This window comes from Pollachius pollachius, assembly GCF_949987615.1.
Source record: "Pollachius pollachius genome assembly, chromosome: 14".
Lineage (NCBI taxonomy): Eukaryota > Metazoa > Chordata > Actinopteri > Gadiformes > Gadidae > Pollachius > Pollachius pollachius.
In genome coordinates this window covers 8345223-8366498 of record NC_136947.1, presented here as the reverse complement: position 1 = coordinate 8366498, position 21276 = coordinate 8345223, and the positions used below count along the sequence as shown (strand labels likewise).

Below are 21276 nucleotides of genomic sequence, written 5' to 3'. Positions count from 1 at the left end.
TTTTATATGCTAAAAGGTAATGTACATACTAGGCTCAGAGCAACCCACTATATCACACTGATAGTCCAGGTTCAAAAGCATACCCTCTCCAGGTTATTCTCTATAATAAATGAATTAATGCATCGACTGAACCCAGCAGCCCGATTGTGTATTCAGAGCCACTGGTTAAAGTCACATTACAAATACAATAAAGACAGGGAACTAATGTAGAAAGGAAGCATGGAGTGTCTCAAATAGCTCTTCCACCACCTCCTCCTTATTAATATTCACTGCATTATGCGGCACATTCTACAATCCACTTGAAAGCCAATTACGGTTGAGGAGCCTAGCACTTCCAACCTCCATTTTGCAACAACAGGCATGCCGGCTTGTGTACCCCCAGTTATGTTTCCAAAGACTAATAGATTTTGCAAAAGCAACATCCACGGCATGCAAATAATTGCACCGCGTGTGAACGTTAAAACTATTGACGTTCTGTTTGTGAACATCGGGGCATAATTACAGATGCAAATGTATGCAGAACGCAGGACGACTTTATTTATTATCCCCTAACGCTGGATATCAAGATATGTGTGTTTGCATGCGTGGCATTCAATATAAACATACTATCACTCTGTATTCACGCGGTGAAAATCCAATGTCTGCATGGCCTTAAGGTTGGCCTTCGTGTTCCTGTCACTCTGGTAAACGGACAGTTTGGGCTTTTTCCCTTCATGCAGAGCAGATGACAGAGCCATTCCAAACAGCTCGGTGCTAACCTCTGTGGCCAGCTGTGTACTTTGATAACGACGTACAAACACGGGGTCTGTCTACATGCTTGGCTCCTGGTCTCTTTTAGCAACGCTATTCCCCTCGGTCTCCAGCAGCAGAGCTGCGGTTCTGCACGCTCGCCCGCACCAGTTCTGTTTATCGCAAACAAAGTAGCAGCTATGCTACGACGCCTAATCCATGCCCCAACTGCCATTTTAAGCAATAGACTTCATATTCGACCTCTTTAGCTTGCGATACAAAAATGTCATTGCCAGCTGCTTTGCCTGTTATGTTGTGCATTTGACAAATAACATTACTTGAACTTGAAGTGACTGACTATTTGTAGAAATACAAATAAAGCGTTATGAAGCGATATACAACCTTCTGCCACGTTCATCTATCACCGTTGTGTGACCGTGGCAGGTTTATCGGCACTCGGACTGACTGATAGGACTGAAAAGCAGTGTTAAATAAGTCTCTGGATGGTAATGAAGTTCTTTCTGAAACCTGGATAAATGTGTGTTTTGCAGTGAGTAAGGTTAGTGAAAGGTAACAGAACGTCATTGTTTCTTTTCTTTTTTTAGTGTAAATATGGGCTGGTGGCGCTTTGTAGAATTTACATTTGAACATTTACGAAATGTACACTTACAAAAAAGTCTCCAGATTCTTCATCGGCCAAAGACATTGTGACACACAGATCTAAAATCACAACCGAATATTGCTCCAGCCATTGCGGTCCCATTCTCCTCTGCAAAGATTTTTCCAATTGGATTTCTGCAGCGATATTCTGTGTTCGACATGGCTTTCTCTGAGAACTTGATGGATGAGCCAGTATTTTTAGTTTCGTCTCAATCGTGATATGCTGTACTGTTGGTGGTGGGTACTGGTTGCTATGCTGTGCACTTGGTAACCAGGGCAAAATATTGATTTAATCCTCCAGGGTTGCGGTCATATCCTTGGAAATTCACCTATTGTTATGCTAATGCAGTCTCCCGGAGGTAGCCAATGAGTGATATTCTCTCTCTTTGCGACTCAGAGAAATGAAAGGGTTAGCTCGGCGTCATGTGGTGAACTTTTAACCCCAATAAAAACAACAAGCGCTCGGTTGGTCAAGCATGAAACACAGCGTTTGTCTACTGACAACCGTGGAGCCGGAGCCAGGGAAGCAGCACGCTTTGGGTGTTAGCCTACGGTGAACATGCAGGAATTAATTCATATCTTCAGTCACACCTTCCCAAATACACCAAGATTTCAATAATCATCCCCATTGTTTTTGCTAGTGTTTTTATTATGATTTAATTATGATTATACAGCGTAAACAGATTCACCCATACATGCCTACACTTGACACACATTCGTATTATATTTATTCCTTTTTTCTTTTTTTTTAACAATACTTTGGTTTAAAAAACACAAAATGTAATTGTTCCTTTGTTCTAATTTAGAACACAACCTGTGGCATCGGCGTTCTCCCGCGGTATCGCAGATCTCATCGATCGAACATGGTGTTGGAGGGTCTTAGAGAATGCTAACTCAATGAAAGGCGCTGTGTTCAGATTGAGTGACTTCCACGGTGAGCCCAGCCACACTGCGAAGGAACCGCTCAGCAGTGGGATGGTTCCTGACTACTAAAGAGGAGAGAGAGAGAGAGAGAGAGAGAGAGAGAGAGAGAGAGAGAGAGAGAGAGAGAGAGAGAGAGAGAGAGAGAGAGAGAGAGAGAGAGAGAGAGAGAGAGCTTGCGAGGGAGAGGGGCACAGCTCCAGACGGCAGAGTGTGATTCTGTACTTGTAGAGGAGAGACATCACGCTGGACAGCTCCCAGGCAGCCTGGGTTTCCTGCGGGCTGGAGGTAGCCCTAACACAACAAGAGGTGCTCCGGCGTGTTAATTGCTGATCGGCGCTAACGAGGAAGTGGTTGGAGAGCTGGCTGAAGCTGTGTGAGACCCCCCCCTCCCCCCTCCCCTCCCCCCCCCGCCCCCTACCCCCCCGGTGATCAGGCACAGTGGACGGCTGGTCGGAGGTCTCTGACCCCCCCTCCTCTTCCAACCCCCCACCACCCTAACCACCACCTTTTCATTCCCATTCTGGAAGACGGGAGAGGAGCCGGCGAGAACGGGAGGAGGAGGAGGAGAAGGTGGCAGCAACCAGCGACCAGTGAGCCGTTTCTCTCTTTATTATCTCCATTCACAAATCCACTGCGTCCTATTGTACCGGCGATGTAGAGTCGTCGCGGCGACCGGAGGAGGACGGGTCCCATTGACTGCCGTGGCTCAGCCCCTCTCTCTCTGTCTCTCTCTCTCTCACAAGACGCTAGCCCTTTTCATCGCAGTCCCCGGCTTTTCCCTGATTCTCTCCCGTTCCACGTCTCCGCTTTTTCTTCCTTTTTTGCTCCTGTTGGTTGTGTCTTTGTCCCTTTTCACGCCACCGAGGACCCAGAAGGCAGTGGCTTTGGCCGGGAGTGGGTGTGTCGTTTGTGGAGCCTGTCATTGTGCTTGGTTCTGCTACAAAGGACAGCGGAGTGCGGAGCGAGGAGGAGAGCACCAGAGATAATAGGAGGGGAGGCTGAATGGTAGAGAGCACGAAGGAGCAGGAGGAGCAGGAGGAGGAGGAGGAGGAGGAGAAGGGGGGAGAGCATGGGACCACAGGAACAATCTCTGGAAGGTGAATTGTGATAAAGGAAAACGATGACAGGGATTGACGGCACCTCGGAGACATCTGGTCGTTCCAGCGAGTGACACTTCTTGGGGGACGCAGGAAGCAGTGCTTTGCCCCACCAAAGAGCCGGCGGTGCTGTTGCTAAGCAAAGGGGTCTGAGCCGAAGTTGTGGTTGTTGATTTGTGATCAGGAGCCATCCCCTTAACTGCCGCCACCATGAAGGGGGACTCCGAGGAGAGCATCGAGAGCACCAAGCCCTCAAACCTGCAAGCCTTCGCAAACATCTCCACCCTCCATGGCATGAGCCACATCTTCGCCTACGGGCACATGACGTTCCGCCGGTTCCTCTGGACGCTCTCCTTCCTGGGCTCGCTGGGCCTGCTGCTGCTGGTGTGCATGGACCGCGTGTCGTACTACTTCGAGTACCCCCACGTCACCAAGCTGGACGAGGTGGCGGCGCCCAACCTCACCTTCCCCGCCATCACCTTCTGCAACCTCAACGAGTTCCGCTTCTCGCGGATCACCAAGAACGACCTCTACCACGTCGGAGAGCTGCTGTCGCTGCTCAACAGCAACTACCAGATCGCCAACCCGCACTTGGCGGAGCCCGAGGTGCTGGCCTCCCTCAAGGATAAGGCGAACTTCCAGAACTTCAAGCCCAAGCTGTTCAACATGACCGACTTCTACAACCGCACGGGGCATGACATCAGCGACATGCTCCTGCAGTGCACCTTCCGTGGAGAGGACTGCCTCCCAAGTAACTTCACCACGGTGAGTATCCCCTGGTCGTCACTGGCCGGTTCTGCGTGCTGTGTGCACGGCCAGGCCTAAAGGTGAGCTGGTGGGTGGAAGCCATGGAGGTTTATGTGTTAAAGAACAGTCTGGGAAGGATATACCCGTGATGTGATGGTCACATATGGCCAATGCTTGGATTCATCCCGTAGCCAGTGTGATGATTGTTGCTTTGTGATGCTGTTGTGTTAAGAGAAGCTCAAACGTGCTGAGTTTCTTGGTTTGATTCACAGTTTGGTTCTTTTTTTAATTTTACTGTGAATTGTAACATTTGGAAACTACCTTGTTATTTACACTCATAGCTTAATTGTGTGTGCGGTCAAATACAAACCAAAGGAAGTAGTCAACTGAAGTATATCTACTGTGGGTCACAGCAACAATTATTTGTCCCTAATGCGAACACACCTGTCTGTGCCTTTGTAGCTATGCTAAGGCTTCTAATGTGTACTAGCTTCTTGTAAGCTGGCTTCAACAGATTCCTGCTATCTGCACTACATATGGAATTCCAATGTTTTGGTAGAAACTATACTCAATGCAATAGCGGGAGATATTATTGATCAACACATTCCAGACTTTTTCCAACCAGATGTGTTGCTCTAACCTTCCTTAAATATATATATATATATATATATATATATATATATATATATATATATATATATATATATATATATATATATATATATATATATATATATTATCTTTGAGTTGCATATGAATGAGTGTCTGCTCAGTTGTGGCACAAAGTGCAGTGCAGGGAATTTCAAGTGCATGCAGCAATTTGCTGACGCTGATAAATAGCTTTTCAGACTTTTCTGACTTAATTCCTAGATGGGGGTTTTATATGTTGCAGTTTGCTATCAGTGAGGAGAAGGTATTTGGTGGAGGATGGTGTTGGTTGACGCCATCCAAGCACAACCTTTTAAAATGTATTTTATACGTTTGCATTGAGATTTGAACTCAGTTCCTCGTGGTTTACATGGTGAGACAATATTAACTTGAACTGAATAACCCAACAGAGCTTGGATCTAGTGTCATGTAACTTAATAAAAATGTCTGTTTGTACTATATGTTTAATGCCATAACCAAGAACTAAAAGGAATACTATATAATTAATTTTGTTCTTCCAAAATCATTGCGTTTATGCATATGATTCCCTCTTGCTTTCAGGCAGATCTTGATATTTTGAATTTGCTACTTCAGATCGAAATAATCTCATTATGCATGCATAAATTACACACCTCTTCCAAATAATCCCCAGCTATCCTTACTTATCTGCTTTTAAATAAGTTATTTTAAAATAAGAGCATGCCTGAAGTTTCGCTTGCTGCTTGATTGTGAAGTGCTGTTTTATAGCCTAACTAAAACTGCCCCTCGTTAAAAAGGCTGTTAGAAGAAATCTGTGAGTCAAAAACCCAATCTAGTACTAAATGGCAATTAACATATCATGTTGCATGTAGATGTTTTCGCTGTTGGCAATAAAACCTAAACAACAACTGTCAATTTTGCTATTATATTGGAACCGATATTTTTCCTGTGGTGGTGTTTTGATTGACTAAGACTCAACTCGCCATAATGCATTGGGACTACAGTGGGCAAAAATGTGCTCATCAGGAGACTAGATAATGACAGTGTGCCATACCCCACCAACAGATTGCTGGGGGCTGTATCTGGCCAGGCTATTTTACACGGCTGACTGGGAATATTGACTTTAACTCGTGGACTGCTTTAGTTCCCAACTTTTTGTAGTGGAAATAAATGGAAACACATCTGCACGTTTACTACTCACAAAATAATTCTTATTGATGTTTACAAAGGCCTGTACGACATTATTGTACAGTTCACCTTCCTCCCTATAGAAGTTTTTTTTTTACAAAATGTTCAAATGTTAAATATATCTAAGAAAACAATTGAAGTCATTTCCAGTAATTTCAATGTGTCTCAATGAATGCATAAGTGCAGATTGACAACACAAACAATTATGGGAGTGATAAACGTTGACATCGGAAAACATGAAAACAATTAGCATGAAATGCTGTGCAGTTTGTTGGATTCTGTTAGGCGGCTCGCGTTCCTCTTTGACACAATCAGTTATTCGTAGCGTCAACAATGTCTTTGTAGACTAATGTCATAAGTTGTATGTAAAGTCACTGCAGAACTTCACCTTTTGAACGGCATGTCAATTTTAGTTTGCACCACCTGAACGGTGATGATGATTCTTCTGAAATTAAATGAATGGATTTATCTGCCGGACAAGTATATATTCTGACACCTCAAATGAGATGAGAAACAACAGCATTGCAGACTGTTGAGAGTCTGCATTTGAAGTTGACTTGAAGTTGTCAAAATGGCGGTGCTTTCAAAGCGTGAGCTAATGGTCCATGTCAGCGTTTAGGCAAAGCTGTTTCTAGTGATATCAGCCCCAGCAGAACGCTGAGGTCCTGTGTCAGTGTGCTGCCATGTTTTCATTTCTGCTGATCAACATAAACTTTTGACTAACTTTAAAAGTCCCACGAGAACACCAATACAATTTCCAAGGTTCTTTTTGATAATCGTTTCATTAGTAGTTACCTTGGGAGTGGGTTATTTTTCAATCTAGAGATATAATATCTTCACATTAACAATTAGAGGTGTAACGTCTGCACATAATCACTGTAATTATGACACATGCACCGTTTTCGATGATACTGTTTATTCGAGTTAATGTAGAATCACATTTAAGTGGCTTTGCTGATAATGACTGTAATCTAGATTTTCACCTGTCCTTGGCATTTTATAGTCTTAGATGATGGCCTGTGAAATAGTAACATGTGAGGGCTTATTGGCCCAGCATCGCTCTCTAAACAGAACCTCATTCAACATGTGTGTTTGGAAGGGGCAGGGGGAGGGGGTTCGGATGCACAGTACTGAACTTCAGCGCTTTAGAGGTGAATTGGCTTTCATCCTCTCGTCTAAATGACAGTGGCTGCATGAGTCCCGGCTGAGTGGCTTCTTGTTGCTCACAGATTTTAAGTTGGCAACTCTTGGAAATAAACGTTGTAGAACAGCAATTCTGAGTCTCGAGGGGAATACCGGTTATTCCCGTGGGTCTTCAAATGACTTACAACCTGCTGCTGCCGCTACTGCCTGCCTAGGGGACAATCAAAATGCTGCATTCTCTGCTTCCTGTGAATTGAAAATGGCGTCTTCTTGTGTTCTTCTCGTTTGTTGCCACAGTATTTTGCTTGGGAGATAATGCAGGAAAATGTGTTTGGAATAATGATCATGTCCTAATTATAAAGAAATGTAATGATCTGATTCAGAAACCTAAGTAGCCTGAAATTATTGAACTTTCTTTCTAGTTGAAGACGAGCGAGCAGATGGTATATTACGTTTTCCTATGTTAACGATACGAGCATCGGGTTCTTTAGTGTTTTGTAACTTTTTGCTTGCGCATGATTGCGTTTTCCATTGAAGTATTGTATCAGAACGTGGGAGCACAAACGCACATGCCTCCTGGTTAATCGATTTGTGTCCCCCTCATGTTCAGAGCCTACAGAATTCCCTGTGTGTTTTGCCGAGGGAGCCCGGTGACTAATTACCAGAGCTTCAAAGACCGCCGCTTTCCAGCGTCGTAGACTTTACTCCAGCATCTCGCTAATCACGCAGGTCGAGTTGTGCAGAACTAATTTTACCTGTCAGTGCCCTGATTGCGCTGTGTCATAACTGTGTCTGCGGCGGTGAAAGCCATTTGCATTCGTGTGCGATGCTGTTGGTTCCCGTCCCTCATATCCTGCTGCGCTTGCCGTATTGTTTATCACAAAGGTTAAGTGTTATCCATTTGTTTTTATGAGAAGCAGAATTTGTAATCGGTCAACACACTGGTACAATGGTTATGTCCATTCTTGTGTGTGTGTGTGTGTGGGTGTGGGTGTGTGTGTGAATTTTAGTGTTTCAGCTTTATATACCAAGCAAAAATTTATAAAAAATGGGATAATAATTATTTAGTTATTATTCTAGCCAGTTTTTCTATTGTTTTTTGCCACTTTAATATGTCCTTTAACAATTTTAGGCCATTATATTTTTCAAAAAAGGCCTAATTATGAATTCACTCTGTGTTAAAGTACATCCCATTACCTTGCATTATTGTTATTAGCCCAACTTCTACAGAAGTTCACCACAGAAGAAATCTGCAAACTCTTCAGCATAAACTCTGCTTTTTGTTTTGCCTACGTTAGCCCCATAGTATCTTCAGTCAAACAAATGGCCAATGGCTCCATCCTTCCCTAAAAACAATTCCAGTTGACACCTGAAGTGGATTTAGTGAAGCATTGGAAGATGTTTGATGACAGTGAATGTACTGCACTTTATCTAAAAAAAAACCTGACAGTTTGCATTGCCAGTGTACTAGAAACACCTTGTCTATTCAGTAACCGTCACAACGTAGCATACATTGTGGTCTCACTTTGGGTAACACTGCCTACATCGGGCTTACAGAAACCATCGTACCTGTCCCCAGTTTACTGCTTTATTCTCTGTGCCTTAAGGGTTTAATTGAAAAAGTATGATAGGCTAATATTGGAGAAACACAGGCCGTGTATTACATTACATGCAGCATGTTCATTCCTGTTATCTCAAGCACACATCTTTTGTTGTTTGTTAGTCAATTAGAGGGATCTTTAATCTAAAGAAGGTTATGTTAAATATATACAGTAAAATATAACGGGAGGCATAAAACTGAATAATCTGTGTTCTTTGAGGACACAGTCAAGCAGTCTTAATTAGCTCTTTGCATGCTTTCTTGCCAATGGCTTTGTTCTGTTTGGTCTCTGTTTAAAGCTTTAATGCACCTTTTTAATCTCAGCTGAAAAATGGTTGCATTAAATGTTCTGATGATGAGGATGACATGACCATTGATGCATTGGTTTATAATGGGCACGCTTCTCTCCTGTGAGCGAGTAGACGTGCCTGCCGCCTCGGTCAGGTCTGTTGCCATGGTATTCCCGTCGGAGGCATGGTTCGACCGGCTTGTCATGAATTGCATTAGTCCGCATTCAGCATGTGTGCACCGCGTGTATGTAGTAAATACATCCATAAGGAAGTTGCAGTTCAGTTCTGGACCACATGATCATGTCTTGTATCGTTTTTACTGAGTTATCACTGAGTCATCACTGATGTTTTTGACACGATCATATATACTTATAGGGGAATTTGACACGATCAAATAACTCCTGTATTTTGCATTGATTTAGAGTCTGTTTCATGGGACTTGCCTCACAGCCAACACATTCCATGAACCACCATTTAATTTAGAATCAACCCAGAAACAGGTTAGCTCTAGGAGAGATGAGATAACTTTGAATTGTTTGGCTGGCTGCTGAAGATGCGAATGTGTAAAGAAGCAAGCCGGTCCCCTCTACCTTGGTCTCGTACACTTACATACATGCGAGCAGTGCCTTGCTCAAAGAGGCTGCCCCACTACAGGTGTGCCGGGGCCACGTGGGGGATTTGTTTGTCAGAGTGCTATGACTGTGAACCATCTCTAAAAAGTCTCAGAAGTAAGATTCTTGTAAACGGAGAGAGAGGTATGGACTGGACAGCGTTTTTCAACATACCAGTTGTAGTTGAGCAGTTTATGGATAACTTTATCAAAATCAATATTGATCAACATTTTCTATAGATATGCCCGGGTTATTTTAAACTATAAGCTAGTTGAAATGCCACACAAAGCGACTTCAACACTTGAAAATGAGCTGCTTTTTGTCCCTTAACAAGTGAATCATTATAGCTTGAAATAGCTTTATTTCAAAATGTTAATCACGTAATTTATGTCTAAGACACACATATACATTTGAATGCTTGCACAAATGTACAAAATCTACTTCGTTCAACTGCTTCAAAGTCTTCTTTGAACTCAAAGACGCAAGCCCAGAACATTATCTTGGCTTATCGTTGGTCAGCATATAGAAAATGCTTACCAAGACTGTATCATGAGTTTGCGATGAAACAGGTTTCATCGTATGTTTCAGAGGAAAAAGTTGATGATTTTGTTTCATTGGTTGTGTGTGTTCACTAGTGCCAAGGAGTTCAAAAGCAAACAACACAGTCACAACATAGAGATGGACAATGAGATGAGCCTGGAGAAATGTCCATTAACATTCAAAAATTCATTTTGCAGCTTGTTAGGATGGCCGTCGAAGAAGTTCATTCCTCTCGTTCAGGGGAGATGATGTTAAATAAGTGAGTATGAGTGTTGCTGAGTGTGAGTAATTGTGCAGCTATAGGCCTACAGCTGTATAGCAGAAAAGACAGCCACTTAATCCACATCAGCAGTTGAAGTGGTTGCCTTTTTATCCTATACCTAAGCCAAATATTACTTCACAAAATCAATTTTCTCTTGATTGATATCTTGTAGAGTGGAGACTGCTGCCTCATCTCCAGCACATGCATGAATTAATGCAACCCTACATACTTAAATGTGAGTCCTCCAGCCAGATTGCTATGCAACTCTACATACTTTAATGTGAATCCTGCAGACAAATTTCCATGCACCCCTGGCCTGTGTTTCATTATCACGGTCCTGAGCGATGAGGTTCTGCACCACTTTGACGCCAGCCCGGCTCAGCTTTGTTACTTAACATGTTGGTGTTAACCTTTTAGTTAAATTTAATTTATTCTGATCATCATTCCTTAAACACTGTCAAACGACTGAACAGACCCACTGTTTGTAAAGACAAACACTGCACCATCCATAACATATTTGGTTTTGGGACGATAAGCGAGCAAACGCATTGGCATGCATAAGAGGTACTGCATTACAAAACATATATAGGGGAGGTGTAGAATGATGCAGAAGGGGCCAAACTCCAGGTCCACACTGCGTCCGTTCCAACACCTCCGCCTCCCCCACACCTGCAGAGTGAGTAACTATAGGACCGACCCAAACAACATAGCATAAAGCAGGGAATAAAGCCGCTCAAGTCAATACTGGCTTGGTTCTAATATACAACCATGATGTTTAAACATCAGGAAATGTAAACACATCTTTTAGGAGGAAGGAAGGAAAATATCATACACCACGAGTTATTGAGTAAGTGCACAAGAATTGAACCAAGTAATTAACTGTGTTGAATTATTAGCATACCATACAGTGTACTGCTACTTGTAAACCAACAGCAGGCAAAACTAGATTACCTTTTCTGAGAGATTAAATGCGAGCTTGGCATCAATTTTGATTCAAAGCAATAACATCCTACTACTTGTGTGACATCAATAACACCCTACTTAGTTTATAAAGCAATAACATTCTACTACTTTATCACAGTAATATCATCATACTTATTGTGTCACAGTAATAACATCCTACTTCTTGTGCCACAGCAATAACATCCTACTTATTGTGTCAAAGCAATAACATCCTGCTTAAGAAATAACATCCTATTTCGTTTATTACAGCAATAACATCCTACTTTTTGCGGTGATATTTGGTAATCCACTCCCACATTGACTTTTGTCTTTGCCCTAGCATTATCTTATCTTATCATCATTGTTTGGGTTTGATCAAAAACGTTTTTCCTTCTACTTCCATGAAGCCGATACCATATTGCTGCCCTTCTGTGAATAAATATTAATGTACGGCTATGTGTTCATGTGATTGGTAGATAGTAAGAAACTCTCCACCTGATGGAGTTTAAAAGAGACAGAAATTAAAAATAGAAATGTGATCACAGGGAGACGGGATGTGCGTAGCTCATTTGTCTTTCTCAGACAGCACACAAAATATATTGCTCACTGAATTGCAGATTTTGCCAAATTCTAAAGTAATTATACTAAAAAGAACATACCTACTGAATCTTTAATCTCTCCTGACTTTTAATTTTCTTAAAGGCACATACCTTCATCGCGCCGGTCTCCCCAGGGGCTCATTACGACTCCAAACCCGAGGATATAAAATAATTGCTTCACTAGAGATGCAGGCCTCTCCAGTGTCACGTCTCTGAATTCGAGTGTGTTTGCCACAAAGTGTCTTCATCTATTTTGTCAAGGTACTTGGCTATCACAGCATGGACACACTTTACTTGGCAAGTCCGGATTTGACATTCAGACAGTCCTTCCAAAGTGTGACACGAGTCGCCTGTTGTCATGGATATTCAGATCTGGCCAGCGCTGGGTTGTTGTGTCTGCATCCCGCAGTAATTGGAAGACACAATGGTTCTCATTTATTGATGGATCTGATTCTGAAGCCTTAAATGCCACCAGGGAGTTTCAGCGAAGGCCAAAATCAGAAGCGGACGCTTTTGTCATTGAGGAAAAATAAGATAAACCTTTAAATGTGGGTTACCAATATCGTCTTAAATTAGGAGAACTCAACAATGAGTCCAATAACGCCTTCCTCAGGAAATTGCATGATTCGTATTTGAAGGTTCGTCTTGTATATTTCAAGAAGAAAATGCTTAAATCAAATAGATCATATTTGCAGATTATGATTATGGAACGTAAGGCAAAGCACTCTGATTGGCTTAGGATATAGCCAATGAGGCCCAGTCATTCAGCAGCATTCCGAGAGTAGAGTGAGGTTAGATATCATAATTTGACCAAAATATGACTTAGGCAATTATGCTATGAGGCTAATGAAATCCTTGCATTGCTATTGGACAAGACCAAAGTAAGGTAAGAGAAGTCCACGCCTCTCTGCCGGGCGGCTGTGGGGCCACGGTGTTCGAACCCATAACCAGCAGCCAGTCGCATACAAATGCAATCAGGGAGTCAGCAAGTCACTCTCATTTCTGGTGGGGGGGGGGGGGGTATTGTGTTTTTCCTCTACTTCTTCTGGTAATGACCTTACCTGGAATGAGCTGTTGTTCTGAACTGACGTGAGGAGTAGGAGGAGGAGTGGTGACTCATCTCGTTTGCATTTCCTGTAACCGCGCTTATCTCCCAGTGTGTGTCTATTCCAGCGGCACAATGTGTTCCTGCCTGTCATCTGCCTCCCCCTCTGTAGCTGTAGGATGCTAAGCCCGTAGCGCCGCCACCTCACCCCTCTGCCCGCCACAATGGAGGGCTTAGTCAGACTTGTGTTGAATTGTATTGCATATGTTAACGTCTTGATCAGTCGAGGAGCGAAAAAGACAAAACTGTAAGCTGCAGAATAAAACGCACAACACGTCTGTTGGGGAAGGTTTGGCTGCTTTATAGTGCGACAACGACTCCAGCAGAGATGGAGTTCTTTCTGGCATGGGGAGTTTGTCTGGCAGAGAGTTCTTCTGCATCTGCTGTATCCCCTTATTTTTCCTTCGCCTTTTCATTCCTTGCCAATAAAGGAGGAAGCACATTTGTACATTCCCCTGCAGAGACTTGAGTCCTACCCAGGAGAGCCCCCCACTTCCTCTTTACCCTTGTTTTCCTCTTATCTGGAGATGAGCTTTATTAGGAGCCCTGACGCGCAGCAGCCAATCTGGATTCCTGCTTTTTAAAGGCACTAGGGTACAAACATGCAGAGCAGAGGTTCCTCATGAGAAGAACGCTGCTCTCGGTTGGAGTTCTAACTGTCTGGCCCTGATGGCCATGCTTTCAGGAATCTCTCTGTCTCTCTCTCTCTCTCTCTCTCTCTCTCTCTCTCTCTCTCTCTCTCTCTCTCTCTCTCTCTCTCGTGTTTGTGAGATTATTTTCGAGACACATTCAGCCTGCGGGTTTTAGTCAAGTATTTTGTTTGCTCACACTTTTTTTTTTTTTTGAAAGGTTTCTTGTGTCCATACCGCAGATGAACTTCAACAGACACACTCCTCCTGGCTGGATTGTGCTGAGGCTGGGTCAACGGTGGGTCTTTGTCTCACTGCCTCTGCGTGGTCAGGCCTGCAGGCCCCCTGGCGGAGGCCTTGCTCTCTCTCTGCATATACATTAAAGGAGATAGCCTGGGTCCCCGCTGTAGTTAGCTTGCCCGCTGCTCAGCTCTGATCCCAGATCCCACACAAGGGGGCTGATGCCTTAACTGTGTTTTGAAGCCCAATCCAACGTTAGGGGATGATTCAACCTAATCTGCATCCTCGGGGCTAAGAATAAATGACGACCAACATCGTTTGCTGATGTGGAACCATTGTAAGCAAATGAAAGATCATTTTTTTGACACACACAACTGTTGTCATGGCGATGTTTCATTTGCGAGGAGAAGGGTCTGTTCGTTGTCGTTCCGTATTGTGCCACGCGTGGCTATACATCTCTTGTTCCCATTATGAGATGATTTGAGTGATGACCTCTGTGAACTCCAGATATCTACACCATTGTGTTCTGAACGGAACAATATATGATAGACAACCTTGCAAGACAAAGGGTGTTTCTATTCTAAGAATCTTTAAAGCAAATGAATGATCTATGTATTTATTCTCCTTATTTGAACAATGCAATTTGTGACATTTCAATTCATAAATAACTCAAATGTTAGTGCGTGCTACACCGATGTATCATGATGCTCGTAACAGAGCAGTGGTGGTCCTATCTGTCTAAGGGTTTTCTGTCCAGGTTGTCTCGTATAAACTCTGCCAGCGCAGAAGCACACAAACGATTTAGGAAGGGGAATAAAAGTTCAACTAAGACCCTTTCATTATCATAATGAAGTCATTATGGTTTGAAAAAATCGAAACGCTTGCCAAACTAACAGAAAACCGTTGCCAAGTCATATAGCTCCATTATTTCCTCTGCTAGATTAGGCTCTAGTCGGTTCAAAATGTTTCTTACAATAAAGGTAATAAAAGAACGTTGTTCTGAGATGTTGGGATGTCATTTAACGTGTGGCCGGCGTGTCTGCAACACAACGTGTCCTCTGAGGACCATTTAAGGGCCTGTCCTCATGCGGGCCATACCATGACACCCCAGTAATCACAGACCTCTGTGGGCTGGCTCTGAGCATTTCGCCTCATCATTCATCCGTGACATCGACCAAACCAACCCAGAGCCCGGCAGACTGTGGATACAATGCTCATTGGGGACCTTCCCCATCGTAGACGTATGCGGTGGTTGCCTATTCTCCAGGTCATTTCTGTTGCGTCAATCTCTTGCCTCTTCTCTCTGCCTTTCGATTGGCTCGTGAGGTCTCACACACTCACTTTTGCCCCTGGTTCCTCCAACAGGATTTCGCTAAGACTCCCTCCTCCATCCTCCCTCCCACTATGCATCCCCTACCCCTCAGCCAACTCCCAACCTCATTACCCAGAACAAGGTCCTCAATTGTCTCTGAATCACAGCCACTGTGGGAAACGTCATGTTCTTGTCCTCGGTATAAAACACTAGGGCAAATTCATTTTCTGCAACCAGAGTGTTTGAGAAAACACTCTGGTTGCAGTCATTATTTTCGCCTTCTAAAAATAAACGACCCGCATCATGCAATAACGAGTGTATTTAATTAATGATAACATTTAATTATATCTTACACATATTGTGGTAGTTTCTATTTTAACTCCCGAAACATGGAGAAAGTCTTCCAGTACCAGTATTTCCTGGCACAGTGAGCGTTGGAGCCGTACCGGACGCAGCTTCCCCTGCCAGCGATGTTCACAGTCCTGTCTGCTAGTCTCCCCTAGTTTCATCCCCTGCCAAGAGCCTCCTCGCACACGGCCCCTTGGCGTCCTGCTCCCCCTCCCAGAGCCACAACGTCCACCCAACGATCCCTCCCAAAAACGGTCCCTTTTAAAACTCATGAACAGCGACCACAAAATCTGACCTCGTCTACGGCCGTGAATAACCTTGGGTGGATACCAGATGTGGCTGAAGGGAAGGCCGTGGAGGAGGTTAATGTCTGTTGAATGATGGGGCTGGATTCAGTCATCAACAGGTTGTTTGGCTGGTATGGAGGTCATTTTGCAGTATGCCATTCACTCAATTCTTATTCAACGGCGCTGACTTTAATTCAAAGTGTCTTTATATCGTAGTTAAAAGTGACTTTTAACTACGAACTTGTTCAGTTGCCAGGCGTTGTTTATCTCTGTGTTGTGTCGTTTGGTAAAAGAAAGGCGTAGAAGTCGATTTGGACGTGTTTAATACAAGAGGGCAGGGCAGCATAGGGGCAGACATTTGAGTTATTCCACCAGTGTGGACGCTGACCTTTTTTAAAATGAAATTTCCCTAAGAGCAGTGGCCAGTGCCCGAATGTAGGCCCTCAGTCTTGTGGCTGTAACTCTGACATTCAGAATCCTTATGTTTATCTCATTGATTCTGCAACCGGCGCGCACACACAGTCCCTACTGCCCCACCCGCCGCCCTCCTGCCGGACATTTTACAGTCGTTCGTACGGTGAATACAAATGACTTGTGTGATATTTAAACACCCTTAACATTTGCCTAAATCACGCCGTTTGTCCCAGAGCAGGTTGCCTTTCTCCGTGTGGGAGAATGTGTGTCAAAGGTGTGTTGTTTGTCACAGTTTATGATCTGACCTCCTGTCCTCGCTGGCCTGGCTGGGACGACAACAAATTAGCCGTCGGCTCTGAGTCGTGATGACAGTTAACACAGTCATGATGTTAGTCGTGAACACAGAAACCTGTGTTAAGTGGAATGATAGTTCAGCTGGACATAACGAGATAGTTACGTTATTATGTCCAGTAACTACCTCATTACTGAACCTAGCAACGGCACCCACCCGAAGCACTCTGAACGCTAAATCGTGGCAGACAAAAGCAAAGTCAGGTATCATGTGTGGGTGTGATTTGAATAATGCAAAAATACTGCGGTTTCTCTTTGAGTGGACTTTGTTCAAAGATGTGGTAACGTCCAAAAAACGAATCCTTACACAATCCCACATAGTGCTTTCACAAAACAATTAGAGGCCAGTAAATGCTCCATCACCCTAATTAAACATGCGAGGAGGGGAAAGGGTGCCAGGGGAGTCATAGCCATGCCTTAAGCCCTACTGTCTCCGGTCCGTCCCTCTTGAGGGAGAGAAACAAACACTACAGTGGATTGGTTTGTCACAGGATTAATCTTCCTTTGACCAGATTCTTTGCTTGTACATTCACATCTGCAACACGGATTTCGAATTTGAGGCAATCTTTAAAGACTATTTACCTAGACTCTGCATAGCCTCCCCCCTAACCCCTCCTATGCACTTATTGTATGTTGTACGTCCTGGCACTTAATGTATGCAATTATTGAATATTGTACGTCTTGACACTTAATGTGCACATTTATTGTATGTTGTGCGTCCTTGCACTTAAAATAGTACTTAGCATCTTATCCTAGCTATCGTTGTTGTCTACGGGGAATGGGTTAACCTAACAATTGTTAGTGCTTGGCACTTATTCAATGAACATTCTTACTGTACCGACAGCGATATATAGTTTTTTCTTACAGATTTACAGATTGTAAGTCGCTTTGGATAAAAGCATCTGCTAAATGCTCTTAATGCAAATGTAAATGTAAATTCACAGACGAGGCCAGTGGCCATAGCTTCAGTCCTCCATTTGAACGGGTGCAGAGTCACGGTGGTTGACATGGTTCGTCTTGGAGCGGTGGTAACATTATTAAGGATGAGAAGACGCTGTGTCCACCTCCTCTCTGTGCTTCTCCTGCAGGCCACAGGTGCTGCGCTCTGCATAGAGTCCTATAATCGACAGATTTGTGTCCCCCAGTGGCGAGATGTTGGACACACTCAACTAATGCCTGGTGGCCCCGTGCCACCGCTGCTGGCGCTGCCTGTGGAGAACCACTCTTGGCTCCCAGGACCGGTGTAAACACACAGATCCATCACGGCCCCCATCGCTGGGAGATATCAGCCAGCTACAGTTGGATCTGAACACCAACAGGACCACCCTGATTAATGTGGCGTTTGTGCCCTGAGATGAAAGCCTGCATCAAATCCAAATCCACTGCACTGGAGATATTTAGGCGTCGGACTTGTATTTATAGCTGCTGAGCGTGTCGAGTCATATTCATGTTTTTTGATGTTTATCTGTACATACGATATATCTGCAGGCGGTACATGGTGTGTGTGTGTGGGGGGTCTAAACAGCATGCCACTGCTCGCCACTGATTGGTATGTATGCATGTATGTATGTATAACCTTTTTAAATGCTCTGTCAGAAGCACATGCTTCCCAAGTCAACATCGACACATTGGCTGGAAAACGTACTGTTCAGCATGAGTGGTACGTTTTCCAGCCAATGTGTCGATGTTGACTTAGGAAGCATGTGCTTCTGACAGACTGTAATAAGGCTGTAATAAGGAAAGTGGTCCTCTTCTCCTGACCTCAAAAAACCCCTCAAACAACCACGGTGTCGAGCTGCGTTCACCTCCCCTTTCATACTGCAACGTTGACCAGCCCTCAAACATCAGTAATTTAGGCGTTGGTACGTCAGTACAATCATGAACCAGATAAAACCAGCCCGGACGGCCAAATGGAGTAGAGGAGGATAGAGAGACTCTCCGACAACACAAAGTGTTGGCGATTACACTGAGAGCAACACCGTCGATCAGCCTGCCGAGCCCCAGCGGCACACACACACACACACACACACCTCGCTGTGTAATATTTGTTCCACTCATTTCAGCTGGGAGATTCACTCTGTTTCTGATGGAGTGCAACTGCTGCAGACGAGCAGTGGTGGTTCTCCGGAGAATTGGTGTTGGGTCTGTTCGCAACAGTACCTGAGAGGTACTTTCAATCAATGACCCCCGCGGTCACACAAGACTTTGGTTCTGATGTAAAGGTGCCCTCTTGACATAAGAATATTGTTGTTTATAGCGCAGACTGCTTGTGAACCCCTAGTCTGTTTTGTGTCAAAATCTGATCACAAAAACTGGCGGATCTAGAGTTCTGAGAAGTGTTTAAGAAGCTCACAGCATGGGCTGACTTGTTATAATATGTTCCATAAAGAAAACTATATGGAACCAGCAAAACCAAAAGTGATTATTATGCAAAGATAACACTGCATTTTTTTCGACTTCTATGTAATTAGGGCAGGAAAGCAATATAATAAAAGAATGGGAGCCATTATATTTAGGATGCTGGAAGCAAGCTCTAGTTTGGGCAGATGGAGATCAGAGAAGAGAATCTCCCTCTGCGCATCACAGTTTCAAAACATACATTTTTATTCAATCCTAAACTAAACATAGTTTAAAAAAAACATCAGTATGTAGTGTAGTGTACTGTATGGATGAATAACTCCATCAGGGTTGCTGCTGTTTTAGAGGGGGGAAATATACTGAGAACATTGCAGAAATGCATCGGCCCATGGGCAATTTGGAATAAGGAAAAGATTCACTGCGTCAAACCTATGCAACAGGAGAGAAAGGGGCACACAGATAGCTGGGGTTGTGAAGGGACTGCTTGGAAGATGACAGAGGCCTTTGGGATCCAAGTTTGGAATCCAAGTTTTTGAATGCAAAAAAAGGGTGCAAAAGGGTTTCTTCAGGTTTTTAGCGGATGTGTAGGGCTGCTGACTGTACTATATTCCAATAGGTTTACAGCCGCAATACATCTCTCCTGCGTAATACTCCTGACAAACAATGTTGAATATGTGCTCTTTAAATATGCTTCGTCATATCCATTTATTCATAATTTTTCCATATCGGGTGTTTTTTTGATACTTTATTTAGATTTCTGCACTTATTCATCCATTATGATGTTGATGTGTTTATGGTTATTCTATTTATGACAATCTATTATTAAAAAAAAACAACAGCTAACAAAATGAAAATTGCTATCATTACTAAATTGCATTTGCAGTGCTTCTCTAATTTTCTCTAATTTCTACAAGTAGGATTATATTTGTGAACAAAATAATGACAGAACAAGTGGAATAGCTTATGAGAAGGAACTGTTTAAATAAAGATTCTTAGTTCACTCAACACAATATAATTAAAACAGGCATTATCACAAACGTTACAGTCGCGCAACTCTGAACAATCTCCACCAGCCCAGAAGAGAATACACAAAAACAAAGTTGACTCCAGAGACTTTCTCTGTTTCTCAAGTCTCATGTTCCTGTAACTATTCTGTGATGTCAGTTTAAAAGACACCGGGACATCAAACGCCGGTGGCAGCCAATTCAGCCGCTCACTTGTATTTCATCATTCGTCTAACCTTTAGACGCGGCCTGCTCCGAAGCCCAGACACCGCTGCTGAGAAGGCAAATTTACCGTGGCTTTTAGTTGTACTCGCAAAATAGATTACTGCATTACCATCCATCGTATAGCGGCTCTGTTATTCCATCTCGTACTGACCCCGCATAAGAAATGTCCCTGCCCTATACGAAGTCAGGAGGAAGGACGTATAAATTGCCCGGGAACAGCAATAACACTATAGTGTTTTTTTATACGTTTTTAAATTGAAAGGGAGGAGCAGACCCCAGACGGTCCCTTGATGGTGTGAGGGATGTGAGCGGAGGGCGAAGATAAAGAGGCCTCTTGAACGCACAGCACAGGACAGACCCCGATGGTTACTGAGGGATGATGTCCCTCTGTCAGCCCTCTGAGGATTTACCGCCATTTTGTCTTCATTATTTTTCCCAAAACGTCCTCGGCTCCAGATTTAGTGAAGACTTGACCTGCTGTACATCACATCAAACACAGGCAGGAAAACATTTGAGGGCCCCGGGAATTTCACTTAGTTAAGGATATGCCTCATAAGGTGTTAGAGTACAACACTTGGAGAGCTGTTGTGAGCGGAACCAACACTCCCCTCAGATGTTTTCATGTTCCTTTTACACTTGTCTTCAGGCTAGTGTTTCTGAATGGCAAGTTCTCAGTGTGAGTGACGGCTTGACCAGCCAACACCAAGCAGAGGTTTGGAAAGGTCAGGTATGCGTGTGTGTGGGTGTATGTGTGTGTGTCTGTGTTTGTGTGTTAGTGTGTGCATGCGTTTGTGTTCCACCTGTGTGTGTCTGTGTGTGTGTACCTGTGTGTGCGCCTGTTTCTGTTTGTGTGTGTGTATGCCTGTGTGTGCGTCTGCGTATATGTACAGTCTGTGTGTGCATGAGCCACAATCCTGGCAAGGCTCTGCTCTGTGTCTGCGAGTATTGGCAGACGTCGTTACTGGAGGAGGAAGGGATTTCTTTATCCTTAAACATGAAGGCAGACCGTATGCTACTGAGTAACGCACCGGTTCATGTTTATAC

The 21276-nt window shown here is 43.8% G+C and overlaps 1 protein-coding gene across 1 annotated transcript in view; it reads left to right on the top strand.

Moving 5' to 3' along the window:
* Positions 1-3620: 3620 nt before the first annotated feature.
* Positions 3621-21276, top strand: part of asic1c (acid-sensing (proton-gated) ion channel 1c) — a gene marked incomplete at both ends in the record, with an annotated part of 65022 nt that continues 47366 nt past the window's right edge. Inside the window, one exon of the mRNA XM_079750177.1 lies at positions 3621-4175. Within this exon, the coding sequence (XP_079606303.1) occupies positions 3621-4175 (555 nt within the window). The remainder of the gene's footprint in view (positions 4176-21276) is intronic.